Below are 15,596 nucleotides of genomic sequence, written 5' to 3' on the forward strand. Positions count from 1 at the left end.
ATTGTTGTATTTTTTACAAAGTTTCCACCAGAAGGAATGTTGATATGACAATACAGTGCCTTCGGAAAGTATTCAGACGCCTTGACTTTTTACACATTTTGTTACATTACAGCCATATTCTAAAATGTATTAAATAAAATACTCAGCAATTTACACACAATACTCCATAATAACAAAAAGAAAAACGTTTTTTTTATAAATTTCTAGCAAATGTATCAAAAAACAAAAAAACAGAAATACCTTATTTACAGAAGTATTCAGACCCTTTGCTTTGAGACTCAAAATTGAGCTCAGATGCATCCTGTTTCCATTGGCCATCCTTCAGATGTTTCTACAACTTGATTGGAAAGGCACACATCTGTCTATATAAGGTCCCACAGTTGACAGTGCATGTCAGAGCAAAAACCAAGCCATGAGGTCAAATGAATTGTCCGTAGAGCTCTGATTATGTCGAGACACAGATCTGGGAAAGGCTACCAACTAAATTCTGCAGCATTGAAGGTACCCAAGAACACAGATGCCTCCGTCATTCTTAAATGGAAGAAGTTTGGAACCACCAAGACTCTTCCTAGAGCTGGCCGCCTGGCCAATCTGAACAATCAGGGAAGAAGGGCCTTGGTCATGGAGGTGACCAAGAACCCAATGGTCACTTTGACAGAGCTCTAGAGTTCCACGGTGGAGATGGGAGAAACTTCCAGAAGGACAAGCATCTCTGCAGCACTCCACTAATCAGGCCTTTCTGGTAGGATGGCCAGACGGAAACAACTCCTCCGTAAAAGGCACATGACAGCCCGCTTGGAGTTTGCCAAAAGGCACCTAAAGACTCAGACCGTAAGAAACAAGATTCACCTAGTCTGATGAAACCAAGATTAAACTCTTTGGCCTGAATGCCAAGCGTCACATCTGGAGGAAACCTGGCACCATCCCTACAGTGAAGGACGGTGGTGGCAGCATCATGCTGTGGGGATGTTTTTCAGCGGCAGGGAGACTAGTCAGGATCAAGGCAATGATGAACTGAGCAAAGTACAGAGAGATCCTTTATGAAACCCTGCTCCAGAGTGCTCAGGACCTCAGACTAGGGCAAAGGTTCACCTTCCAAGAGGACAACGACACTAAGCACACAGCCAAGACAACGCGGGAGTGGCTTTGGGACAAGTCTCTGAATATCCTTGAGTGGCCCAGCCAGAGCCTGGATTTGAACCTGATCGAACATCTCTGGAGAGACCTGAAAATAGCTGTGCAGCAACACTCCCCATCCAACCTCACGGACATTGAGAGGATCTGCAGAAAAGAATGGGAGATACTCCCCAAATACAGGTGTGCCAAGTTTGTAGCGTGATACCCAAGAAGAATCGATGCTGTAATCACGTCCAAAGGTGCTTCAACAAAGTACTGAGTAAAGGGTCTGAATACTTATGTAAATTTGATATTTCAGTTTTACATTTTTCTAGAAATTAGTAACATTTTTCAAAACCTGTTTTTGCTTTGTCATCATGGGGAAAAAATATTTAATACATTTTAGAATAAGGCTGTAATGTAACAAAATCTGGAAAAAGTCAAGTGGTCTGAATAGTTTCCGAAGGACGCATATACAGTGCCTATGACACAGTGCTATATTTGAAACGTATAGTGTCCAGGCACCCAATTTTAAGCTTTTTGACCACAGTAAAAGTTCAGCAACACTTCCTGTGACTTACTTTTTTGTTCAAACTCACCCTATTTGGTCTTTTCAACCCTAGTTTAGCTAAGACAAGTACCGATAGTAGACAGTCCAAAACAGTGTATTGTGTTGGGGGCTATGGAGGGAGTGGAATAAAAAGCCAGCAACAGTCCATATGACACAGTCCCCCTCCAAAACTAAATATATTTGGTTACTAGAGACTTCAGTTGAGACAGGTAGCAACATTTTCCTCTACAGTCCAATATGTATTCCATATGCAGTTAACTGCATTGGCGGCTATTATCCAAGAATACATCTCAAGTAAAGTGGAAATACATTTAAACCGTCATAGCATCTGTAAGAACCAAGAAACACTTCTAAACATAGCACCAGTCATTTACATAACATACAATGGCATATTCAAAACAGCCATTTCTTAATGAGCTCCACCTTATATTACTTATCTTATATAAAGTAGTAATTATCTTTAGTTAAAATTTTCCCTAATGTAGTTATAATCGTGTAATATAATTTTAACATTATGCACTATGACTATGCAAAGCTGCAAAACATTTGATTATATAATGTTGATTTCGTGTCATACACATAGCATTTTGCCCCAGACCTTTATTTTGAAGGCAAAATCGGAAAACCGGAAGTCTTAATGCTGCTGCTGGGACGCTAATAAAACAAACCCGCTCGCAAATTCACTTCCGCATTGTCTTCTTCTTGTATTTTATTAGCGGGTGGGGAGCCCATAAACACAACACAGCGGCCCAATGTGTATGGGTTTTTACTACAAGGTACGGACCAGAGATACTGTAACTAAACTGGGGCTGCGTTCAGTACATAAAAACATAACGTTCAATTATGTTCCCTATGATACACAGTTCTGTGGAGAGGCTGTCATGAGGTTGAAGGCATTTTACTTTACACACATTCTGACATTTATTGTTGAGGATCGTCAGGCAGGCAGATTGTCACCGAATGACAAATATATATATGCAGCTCTGTAGAAGTATGCAGTCAGATGTCTCTTCTGTTTGCAGTTACTATTAACACATTGTTTTTCGATTAAAAAGCCTACTGTGGAAACTATTTTTATGGCTTTGTTTTTTTATTAATATGAATCAATAAGTAAAACAAATAATTAAGTTGAGTTGTTTTGGAATAAATTCATATTTGGAAATCGACCCTGTGAATGGTATTTGACTGGTCAGTTCATTCAGCATCTTCATGGATGATATCGTCACGCAGATTACACAGATCCGCACAGATTCAAAGTATTTTGTCCATTTTAGATGAGAGGTTGATTGGCACTGTCTGTGAGATTATTCTAAACCGTTTGAGCCTTTGAATTACGCGTTCCACGTGAAGGCATTGACTGCCTTCTGGCAAATAAATCAAGGCGAGCTAGTCCCATTATGCAGTAATAAAATATACTTGTCTGTCCATTTCTCTTGGAACTTTCTGCATTCTTATTGAATCGACCTTATTCTTCTCTTAGCCACCGAAGTCACGTTATCTAGCCTCATTTCCCTGCCGCAATCTTCCTGATTTACCTGGTTCTCCGATAGTTGCTCGTTCATAGCGGACACGTTGTTCTTCAGCTCTTCCCCCCTAAATTTAATTGTCAATAGATTTACGTTATTTTTTTTTTTTAACAATAAATCGATCCATGTCTACCAGACTGCAAAATTAGCTAGTAGCAAACTGATGTGTTGATCGATGTAACTGAGCAGTTGCGTTCTATTTCGGCAAACTTTCTGTTTAACAGCTGCGCTATACGGCCATCTATCTGCGGTCCAGGGAGCAATAGACATAGCAAATGAAGTGATTCAGGCCTGCATTAAACACATTGAATTTAAATTGTATAATTAATGTATTATGGATGGAAACTAGGAATATTACCGAGAGCCGCAAATGAAGGGCTGGCGAGCCGCAATGAGTACCACTGGCCTATGTTAATACAATGCTATTCAATTGTAGCTATTATTCCATTAGCACTATTGTCATTGTTATCATTACATGCTCTCCTAGTACAGTTGCTACATTCTATAGCTGAGTGGTCACCAACCGGTCGAAACATTCATAGTCGATCACCAAACATTTTTGTAGAAAAGCCAACGATAAAGACTTGCGCTACTTAAAAAAAAATAGTGTCGCGCAGTTGATGGTAGGTGCACTTGATTCAGAAGCCCTGCGTAGACAAAGTGTTCCCATTTCAACCTTTTAATTTGTCTGAAAAACCTAACTAACTGTCTGGCAGACCAGGATATATGTGGCTAAATCGAGTGTCTACTTACTGGCCAATCGGATAGCTCAAATCCACGTGCCTGCAGCTTCCAGTGTAGTTTGATATTAGCTTACATTAGATTCCATAACTTTTAAAAACCATGACCAGAGAGACTGTCAAATAATACCGCAAGGAGCTGGTATTTTTATGAGTGAGTTCATGTTTAATTTTTTATTCAGCACTGTCAACACTGTTTTTATTCAACACTATTACAAAACAGAAAACGTGCTTCTCCATAATACCACTTGTGCTGCAGCTGAAATTAATTAGTAGCCAAGTGTATCAATAGCCCTGCGTTTTTATTATTAGCAGTGTGTATTTTAATATCGAGGAATATTTCACTTTCTTTGGTCATAGGAACAACATGAATTTGTGCATCAGGCAGATGCGGTGATCCCCTCTCTCGTCAGTCTCACTGGACGAAAGGGAGGTGAGGCGGACCCTCTACTGCTCTCTCCCTCCCCCAGCTCCCTCTCTCCGACTTCAGTGTATTCAAAACAATTGGGAACTCGGAAACAAACTAGATCCGACTGACAATTTTTTTATACGGTCATCCAACTCTGAATTCCAAGTAGAAAACTGGCATCTTTCTGGGGCTCCCATTTTCCGATCTGAGGCTCACTGACGTCATGATTCTACCTCCCTTCCCCCCGTTCCCAGTTGTCTTGGAAGAACTTTGACCATCAGCTGCAGGTACCGTCAGTACAGTAAAATAAAAACGCGAATGATTTAAATTTATGCTCAGCTGTGCCTCGCAATTGCTACACCAACTGATCTATTTGGTTAAAAAAGCTCCAGTTATGAAATATAATATGGTCTGAGAAAAACAATATTGTCAGGCCAGGCATATAGCCAACATTTTTTTTTTTTTTTTACCTTTATTTAACCAGGCAAGTCAGTTAAGAACATATTCTTATTTTCAATGACGGCCTGGGAACAGTGGGTTAACTGCCTGTTCAGGGGATTTTGTAGGGTCCTAGGGCTACTGCACAAACCTCATTCACAGCACTGTGTCTATTAGGTTAATGTTACATTTTTTAAGTAATGTTAAAAAAAACACCCTAATACCACTTGGAAATAAATAGGCCATAGAGGCAAAACAATTACAATTTAGCATTAACACTGGAGTGATAGATGTGCAGATGATGATGTGCAAGTAGAGATACTTGGGTGCAAAAGAGCAAAAATATGAATAACAATATGAAGATGAGGTAGTTGGGTGTGCTATTTACAGATTGGCTGTGTACAGGTACAGTGATCGGTAAGCTGCTCTGACAGCTGATGCTTAAAGTTAGAAAGGGAGATATAAGTCTCCAGATTCAGTGATTTTTGCAATTCGTTCCAGTCATTGGCAGCAGAGAACTGTAAGGAAAGACGGCCAAAGGAAGTGTTGGCTTTGGGGATGACCAGTGAAATATACTGACTCCTGCTCTTCCCCTGGGGGTCTTACAAGCCCATCCAATAGTGGGTGGTATATAGTAGTCAAAAGGTATATGAGAGAAATAGTCCTATAATTCCTATAATAACTACAACCTAAAACTTCTTACCTGAGAATATTGAAGACTCATGTTAAAAGGAACCATCAGCTTTCATATGTTCTCATGTTCTGAGCAAGGAACTCAAACGTTAGCTTTCTCACATGGCACATATTGTACTTTTACTTTCTTCTCCAACACTGTTTTTGCATTATTTAAACCAAATTGAACGTTTCATTATGAGGCTAAATTGATTTTATTGATGTATTATATTAAGTTAAAATTAGTGTTCATTCAGTATTGTTGTAATTGTCATTATTACAAAAAAATATATATATTTTTTTAAATAAATAAAACTGTCCAATTAATCGGTATCAGCTTTTTTTGGTCCTCCAATAAATTGTTATCAGGATCGGCGTTGAAAATCATAATCGGTCGACCTCTACTAGGGTATACCTTCAATGGTGTGACAAACAAAACACATCCAGTCAGTAGCAGTCCTTTGGGCGAAAACAGCTTGTTGATGAGAGGTCGAAGAAGAATAGCAAGAATCGTGCAATTTAACAGGTGAGCCGTAAACAGACAAGTAATGGCGCAGTACAACAATGGTGTGCAGAACAGCATCTCGGAATACACAGCTCGTCGATCCTTGTCACGGATGGGCTATTGCAGCAGACGACCACATCGAGTTCCACTCCTATCAGATAAAAACAAGAAGCGGCTCCAGTGGGCACACGATCACCAACACTAGACAATTGAGTGGAACAACATTGCCTGGAACATGACAGCAAGTTCAGTTTACTTCAGTGGCCTACTCAGTCCCCAGACCTCAACACAATAGAGCATCTTTGGGATGAGATGGAACGGGCTGTTCGCAGCATGAATGTACTGCTGTTCAATCTGCAGCAACTGGGTGATGCCATCGCATCAGCACAGACCAACATCCCTGTGGAATGTTTCAGACACCTTGTAGAATGATGCCCTAAAGAGCTCAGGCTGTTCTGGAGGCAAAGGGGGGTCCGAACCGGTACTAGATGGGCGTACCTAATAAACCAGCTGGTGAGTTGTCGATGTTGTTGAATTGGGACAGGAAAAACACTGTAGTACACTTAAAACAGAGTTTGCACTTATACAAACTGCACTCGTGAGGAGTCGACTGTGTATCATTACATTTCAAACAATATCATGATTGAGCTGTATTATGTCAAAACTGCATGAGAAACTCTCTTGGATTGAAGGAGATATTTTCAGAAAAGTATACATTTTTATAAATCAATAACATTGGTCAGACCATTTTCTCATCACCCTGAGAGACATTCCAAAACAAACCAGATATTCTTATTTCTAATGACGTGAAAACATCAACCGACTTTGAACAGCAGATCTGCGAGATTACCATGATACATGCACTACTGTTTGTTAATATCCTCATTATTTAAATCAAACTTTATTTACAAAGAGCATTTTTCAAAGTAAATTCATCATGTATCTATTTCTCTGAAACCCAATGCATGAATGAATGTTTCTTTTCTAAGAGTTATCCACAACCTGCCTTTTTATACCCATCTGCTGACAGAATATATATTTGTCCTGATTTTCTTTATTCTTTGTGTTTTCATCCTGTTTTCTTTCTTTGTAGATGTTGTTTCATGTGTCGGAAGATTAGTCTTGAATCTTTTACCACAGACTGAGAATCCATGTGATTTCTCTCCTGTGTGAATTAGTTTATTCTCAATTAGGTCCCCCTTCTTATTGAAGCTTTTCCCACAGAGAAACAGTTTCTCTCCTGTCTGAGTCCATATATGGTCAGTTAGATTAGTCTTCTGAGTGAATCTTTCCCCGAAGTCATCACAGCTAAATTATATCTCCCCTGTGTGAGTCTGTATATACATATTCAGCTTCCCCTTATGATTTACGCTTTTCACAGTCATCACAGCTAAATTATATCTCCCCTGTGTGAGTCTGTATATACATATTCAGCTTCCCCTTATGATTTACGCTTTTCACAGTCATCACAGCTAAATTATATCTCCCATGTGTGAGTCTGTATATACATATTCAGCTTCCCCTTATGATTTACGCTTTTCACAGTCATCACAGCTAAATTATATCTCCCCTGTGTGAGTCTGTATATACATATTCAGCTTCCCCTTATGATTTACGCTTTTCAGTCACCGCAGATAAATTATTACTTTGCTGTGTGATGATTACTCTACTGTGTGAATCCGTATATGTGCAGTTAAGTGCTCCTTGCGTATGAAGCCTTTACCGCATTCACCACAGCTAAATGGTTTCTCTCCTGTGTGAGTCAGTGTATGCCTCCTTAGGTCCCCCTTCTGATTGAAGCACTTACAGCAAAAATTACAGCTAAATGGTTTCTCTCCTGTGTGAGTCAGTATATGTCTTCTTAGGTCTCCCTTGTGATTGAAGCTTTTCCCGCAGTAACCACAGCTAAATGGTTTCTCTCCTGTGTGAATCCTCATGTGCATGGACAGATTTCCTTTTTGTTTGAAGGTCTTGCCACAAAAGGGGCAGGTGCAGGGTTTCCCACTGTGACAGAGTCGGACATGGGCCTTCAGTTTACAGGTGGAAATGTACTGTTTTTTGCAGAAGTGACATTCGCTGAGTCTCTTCTTGGCGAGAGTCACATGCCTCTGCAGGTCAGCTGTGAGAGGAAACATTTTGCCACAGTCACAGCAGCGATGAGATTTTATAGATGTGGTGCTGGGTTTGGAACAGTGTTCCTCCATTGGTGGGTTTGGATCCAATGGTTGGCTTCTGTCAAGTCCTACTGGGTTGCTGCTTAAGGCTGAGCTGTGGCTGTGGACAATGTTTTGATTATCTGGAGGGTCACAGAGCATTTCATAACCCTTTAGGTGGGTCACAGTGCCAAAAGGTTTAGGATCCACTAGTTTAGAGTCACACTCTCTGTTCTCCACTGTTTGGGACAGAGTCAAGGACCAAAGTGGATCTTCCTGATCACGTTCACTTTTTACACAGGAAGGAGTGAATTTGAACTCTATGATATCAGGCTCCAGCCCTTGAAGCTGCTCTTCCTCCTGACTGGTCCTGAGTTCCTCATGTTTCTCTTTAATCTGCGTGGGCTCTAGATCCTCCAGCCCCAGACTGTGGCTCCACTCCTTCTCACAGTGCTGCTGCTCAGAGGGAACCTCCTCTTCAGAGACAGCGAGAGAGAGCTGCAGGGAGTCTGGAGGGAGGGAGAGGAGGAGCAGAAGTTATCTATATACCACAAAATTAATGTAGAACACTTGAATCATAAAGGTGAATTATAGACTTCTATGATCTATACAGCCTTTAGATGTGCCCGATTACAGATAGCTAGGCTCAGCTTCTAGACCGAGATTGTATCTAGCAGTAGGCTATAACACGAGCCAAACGTGCGACTTATTTAACAACCTGTGTCTGTGCCTGTTTGGCAATGCTTTTAGGAGGGTATATCTGTCATCGGTGGACGGTTCTGATAAGGAACGGGTCTTCTGCATCACAGAGTGGTGCACAGGAAATAATTAAAACTATGAAAAAACACATGGAATCATGTAGTAACCCCCCCCCCCCAAAAAAAAGTTACATCAAAATATTTTCTATTTTATAAGTAGCCACCCTTTGCCTTGATGTCAGCGTTGCACTTGCTTGGCATTCTCTCAACCAGCTTCATGAGGTAGTCACCTGGAATGCATTTCAATTAACAGGTGTGCCTTGTTAAAAGTTAAATAGTGGGATTTCTTTCCTTCTTAATGCGTTTGAGCCAATCAGTTGTGTTGTGACCAGGCAGGGCTGGTATACAGAAGATTGACCTATTTGGTAAAAGACCCTGTTTATATTATGGCAAGAACAGCTGAATTAAGCATAGAGAATCGACAGTCCTTTGATCTGAGTCCAAATGTGAGATTTTTTGGTTCCAACCGCCATATCTTTGTGAGATGCAGAGTAGGTGAACAAACTCCCTCACAACGCCAGGACAGCGGAGTCAATCACCACCTTCCGGAGACACCTGAAACCCCACCTCTTTAAGGAATACCTAGGATAGGATAAGTAATCCTTCTCACCCCCCTTTAAGATTTAGATGCACTATTGTAAAGTGACTGTTCTACTGAATGTCATAAGGTGAATGCACCAATTTGTAAGTCGCTCTGGATAAGAGCGTCTGCTAAATGACTTAAATGTAATGTAAATGTGAATGGATGATCTCCACATGTGTGGTTCCCACCGTGAAGCATGGAGGAGGTGTGATGGTGCTTTGCTGGTGACACCGTCTGATTTATTTAGAATTCAAGGCACACTTAACCAGCATGGCTACCACAGCGATACGCCATTCCATCTGGTTTGCACTTAGTGGGACTATCATTTGTTTTTCAAAAGGACAAATACCCCACACACCTCCAGGCTGTGGAATGACTATTTGACCAAGAAGGAGAGTGATGGAGTGGTGCATCAGATGACCTGGCCTCCACAATCACCTGGCCTCAACCCAATTGAGATGGTTTGGGATGAATTGGACCGCAGAGTGAAGGAAAAGCTGCCAACAAGTGCTCAGCATATGTGGGAACTCCTTCAAGACTGTTGGAAAAGCATTCCTCATGAAACTGGTTGAGAAAATGCCAAGAGTGTGCACAGCTGTCATCAAGGCAAAGGGTGGCTACTTTGAAGAATCTCAAATAAATTTGGATTTGTTTAACACTTTTTTGGTTACTACATGATTCCATGTGTGTTATTTCACAGTTTTGATGTCATCAAATGTATTTATTTATATAGCCCTTCTTACATCCGCTGATAATATCAAAGTGCTGTACAGAAACCCAGCTTAAAACCCCAAACAGCAAGCAATGCAGGTGTAGAAGCATGGTGGCTCTTCACTATTATCCTACAATGTAGAAAATAGTTCAAATAAAATAAAAACCCTGGAATGAGTAGGTGTCCAAACTTATATATACACACAGTTTCTTCAGAAAGTATTTCACACCCCTTGACTTTATCCACATTTTGTTGTGTTACAGCCAGAATTAAAAATGCGATTGTCACTGGCCTACACACAATACTCCATATTGTCAATGTGGAATTGTGTTTTTGGTAATTTTTTAAAACAAATGAATTAAAAGTGAATAGCTGAAATGTCTTGAGTCAATAAGTATTCACCCCTTTGTTATGACAAGCCTAAATAAGTTCAGGAGTAAAAATGTGCTTAACAAGTCACATAATAAGTTGCATGGACTCATAGTGTGCAATAATCGTGTTAAACATGATTTTTTAAATGACTACCTCATCTCTGTATCTCACACATACAGATAATTGTAAGGTTCATCAGTCGAGCCTTGAATTTCAAACACAGATTCAACCACAAAGACCAGGCAGGTTTTCCAATGCCATAATTTCACTTTGATATTATGGGGTATTGTGTGTAGGCCAGTAACACGAAATCTCAATTTAATCAATTTTAAATTCAGGCTGTAACACAACAATGTGGAAAAAGTAAGGTGATGTGAATACTTTCTGAAAGCATTGTACAGAGAAGGGTTTGAGCTAAATGCAGCCTAGAATTTAAGAGCTACCATAGCAGCTACCACTTCCATTGTTTCACTTACAGCGTTGATAAATAAAGAAAACTCAATGTCTCTGGATCAATAGATGAATCACTTTTTGTCAATAAAATGAAGTATAACTTTAAATGGCAATTGTTTACCACAAATATCTATTTCAACATTGTGAAAACTAGATGATACTATAATCAAATAATGGTAAATTAGCTTTTTAGTACTAATGTGGATTGCAGCTGCCTTAGCATTTTAGCAACTACTTAGCATGTTAGCTAACCCTTCCCTTGTAAATCTTAACATACAGCATCATACGAAATGGATGCTGGAGATCCACAACTGAATACACACCAATCGAAAGGTATACTAAATCCACAGTCTCGGATTTCCATTCAGAAAACAGGAGGTTGGTGGCACCCTAATTGAGGAGGACGGGCTTATGGTAATGGCTGGGGCAGAATAGGTTGATTAGTTGGCCACAAGGAAAACATTGATCTTTTTGTTTTACAGAATATGCTAAAATTAGTCTCGTCGTCAACTTTTCTTTCAGATAATAGTAATTAGTACATGTAAGAAATAAGTTGATATTTTGCTAATGTAGCAGGCACACAAAGCAGGTTGGCGCTTCCAGGCAGCGTGTTACAATGTTTGAAATGCTTTTTTTGTCACGCTGCATACTTCTCCTTGTTCTTTTAATGGGAGTAAGCATGGCTTTGACAACGATGGATTGTACAAACGTTGTGGAATACTCATCACATTTTTTACGATATTACAAAAAACATGCATCTCCACTGGCACGCATATCCAAGATAAACTTCAGTGCTCGGGATAATGTGCACAATAAGCCGGGTGAGAGGGAATACAGCTGGTAAGGGCAGATTGAGAAAAATACTGACAATAGAAGGTAACAAATCTAAAATACATCAATACAATCACTCACTTGAATGCAGAGTTCTAAATGTATTATGCAAAGTCGCAAATATGTCCAAAAAAGCCCCAGAGACACCAAGTGTTCCGAATTCAAGATCATTGATAAACAAAGTGGATGAATTTTAACTGCTTCTTCAATCAGTAAATGCAGACATTGGATGTGTCACTGAAACTTGGGCCCACGAAAATATCCTAGATTAATCTCTTTTCATACAAGACTATCAGCTGCTCAGAAATGACAGGTCCAGAGAGGGGATGAGAGGATGGGGTGTGGCTATGTATTTGAATCACAGTATGCAGGAAAAGAGAAGAACTGACCTAGAGAAATAGGTATTTGAGTGTATGTGGCTTCAGCTCCGTCCTAAACGACTCCGCAGCTCAGTTTCAACTCTGGAAGTGGGAGTCCTCTACCATCCACCACGGGCAAATGAAAAAATCCAGTGTTCTGCTGAAGTGTTATCTCATAAACACTGTCGATGTGATCAGGATGTCCTCTCCCTAAATGGGTCTCATCCTGTGTGGGGACTTTAATCACCTGCCCATCAAGATGCTGACAAACTCCCATCCAGACATGAAACAAGTGGTCAAAGACAAGACCAGAGGGGACACCATCCTAGATCTGATCCTTACAAATATGAAGAATCGCTGCAACACCCCCACTGTACTTGCGCCTCTCGGATCCAGTGATCACAAATGTCTGCTGTTCTCCCCAAACACAACATCAGGAGGGAGAAGCGAGGTGCAGCGGGGAAAAAATTATGTCTGGTAACCCAGAACAGACAGGAGGCCTTGGCACCATGTATGGCCAGAACTGCGTGGTTTGCCATATATGACGTGGAGAGCATCGATGCAAAGGTGGAGACGTTACACTCCTGCATTCAAACTGCACATGATGTATGCATGCCAATAAGAAACACTGGACAAGCCCTGGATGACTGAACGAATAAAGGCTGCCATCAGGAAAAAACATATTTTAAACAGATGGGGAAAAACAATGAAATTGAGAAAATACAGAAACACAGCACAAATGCTTATCAAGGAAGCAAAGACAAACTACTACAAATTTGAAATCCACGATCTATAGAAGTAAAACCCCAAGGAATGATGGGACTTCATTAACAAAGGACTGGGATGAAAAACAACTACTGGCTACTAAAAGAGCAGGAGATCTAGCCCATGTCATCAGTAGAATGTATGCACACATGACTGTAAGTCGCTTTGGATAAAAGCGTCTGCTAAATGGCATATATTATTATTATTATTATTAACACCTATTGGCAGGGGGACTATTCCTGCTGCCTGGAAGATTGCCAATGTATGTCCAATATCAAAAGTGTCAAACCCATGTCCAACGAGTGACTGGAGGCCCATCTCTCTAACTTCATGCCTTGGAAAAATCCAGGAGCTTCATCATTTAAAAAGAACTAATGCCAACAGTTTTATCAGAGTGCACGAATCAGTATGCCTACCTACCAAGTCTAGCACTACTACCACCCTTGTGAAAGCCACACTCCTGGCTGATAGCTACAGACTCCAGAAAACCAACAATGGTGAGGGTGTAACTTGCTGATAAACTTGTCCAAAGCCTTTGATCAAAATGATCACGCAAAGCTCCTGTGTCCAAGGTTAATTTCCTGGCTCCACCACCAGAAGAAGACAAAGGGTGGTGGCCTGCTGAATGACCTGCTCCCTCAAAGGTAACTGCACCACCAGGCTCCTGAGTAACAGCCACGAACTGTCCTGTATAACTGCCCGTACGAACCGCCTGCAAAACGCAGGCCCCAAAATTATGTTTTAAAAATCACATTAATACTTCAATTTCCATCATGAAAAATGTCCTGTTAATGTTTCAAGTGTTCAGTATTATGTGTTAAGTATTTTAAATGAGTGTTTTGCAATTATTAGTAATATAAATTCTGCATTTCTTCAGTTTTATCTGTGAGCAAGAATAAATAAACTCAAACTATGATTGTTGCTTTTTCCAATAAGTTTCTCATTGAGGGCAAAAATATGTTGGTAACTGTTTAGGGTAGGCAACTTGTTTCCTGGAGTGCCGCAGGATTTTGTTTCAACTAGCCACCACACCTGACCAACTGAACTAATTGATCAGTTCAATGATTGCCTAAATTCAAAACACCTGGTCTTCCAGGTCGGTCAGATCAAAAACATGAAGTGACTGCGGCGCTCCAGGACCAGGGTTGCCTAGGGGTTAAAAATATATTAAAATGTTTGATTCCGGTTAGCTTAAATAGTTAATTCGGTAGAACTATAGCTAGCTATCAGTGAATCTACATAGCTAAATTACATACGAACCTTTTCTGCATAGTGTTATCTGCGGTGTCACCCGCAGAAGTCTCCGTAGCCGATCATTCTCCTCCTCGTACTCCACTACCGTTTTCTCAACTGCCCCGAAAATCTCCACAGCAGCCGCCATTAAACGCTCATTTAAAAATACACGCAACAACTGTAGTTGAGACATTTCGGTCGATTGAGGGTTCGGTAGCCTGTTCAGTTCAGTCAGTAGTGTGTCTTTGTTTACTCCACCCAAAGGTCGCGAGACTTGCGAAACGGACCAGGCCGTGGTTTGACAAGTCAATGACAGAAGGGTAAAAATGATTCCTTGGTTGAATAAAATTCACGAAATCTAGAGGTACAAACTAGATTCGAATCAATGTTTTAAGCAGTTGAACATGTAATTACTTCAACCTCGTGAAAGTCACACGTTTTCATTTAGGTCAAAAACAACTTAATGTCGAAGGAGTGCCTTTGATTTAACAGCTGGCGCATGCGCAGTTCGACACGAGACGACCCGATGACGCAATTCTACGCATGACCTTAGCTAGCCTTCGTCGCCTACAAATGTGATCGGGGATTTCTCTTAATGAAGACAGGCTAAAACTTGTTCTCTTTGTACTGGTTTGTCTTAACAAAGTCGTCTCCAATCCTACTTCCGCGTTCTAGTCAAGGAATTTGAGAACGTTCTTTGTTTTTAGTGGGTAGCGAGCCCCGAAATGTACAACAGCCCCGCCATCCGGATGGGAGGTTTACTACGCTTCAAGGCAGCCGACAGACCAGTAGTAAAGGGAAACGATTACTTCATGTAGACAACCAGTGGTTATCATAAGTATAGGATGATGATCTGGGAGAATTCATTCTTCATCAGAAGTAGACTGTATGTCATTACTCTATACAAGATTCAAACAATATCATGAATGAACAGCATTTGGTCAGAATGTATGTTTATTTTATTTTATTTCACCTTTATTTAACCAGGAAGGCTAGTTGAGAACAAGTTCTGCGACCTGGCCAAGATAAAGCATAGCAGTGTGAACAGACAACACAGAGTTACACATGGAGTAAACGATTAACAAGTCAATAACACAGTAGAAAAAAACAGAGTCTATATACATTGTGTGCAAAAGGCATGAGGAAGTAGCCGAATAATTACAATTCTGCAGATTAACACTGGAGTGATAAATGATCAGATGGTCATGTACAGGTAGAGATATTGGTGTGCAAAAGAGCAGAAAAGTAAATAAATATAAACAGTATGGGGATGAGGTAGGTAAAATTGGGTGGGCTATTTACCGATATACTATGTACAGCTGCAGAGATCAGTTAGCTGCTCAGATAGCAATAGAGTGTTGGGCCAGTAACCGAAAGGTTTCTGGATCTAATCCCCGAGC

General features: G+C 40.5%; 1 protein-coding gene across 1 annotated transcript; it reads right to left on the bottom strand.

The window, feature by feature from the left end:
- Window positions 1–5,721: 5,721 nt before the first annotated feature.
- Window positions 5,722–14,859, bottom strand: LOC118368338 (zinc finger protein OZF-like). The gene is made up of 2 exons (XM_035752363.2): window positions 14,224–14,859; window positions 5,722–8,639 (listed from the first exon to the last, which is right to left on the bottom strand). The coding sequence occupies exons 1-2, from the start codon at window positions 14,387–14,389 to the stop codon at window positions 7,639–7,641; spliced, it is 1,167 nt and encodes a 388-aa protein (XP_035608256.1). The 5' UTR covers window positions 14,390–14,859; the 3' UTR covers window positions 5,722–7,638.
- Window positions 14,860–15,596: the final 737 nt, after the last annotated feature.

Source organism: Oncorhynchus keta, chromosome 35 (assembly GCF_023373465.1).
Source record: "Oncorhynchus keta strain PuntledgeMale-10-30-2019 chromosome 35, Oket_V2, whole genome shotgun sequence".
In the NCBI taxonomy this organism is placed as follows: domain Eukaryota; kingdom Metazoa; phylum Chordata; class Actinopteri; order Salmoniformes; family Salmonidae; genus Oncorhynchus; species Oncorhynchus keta.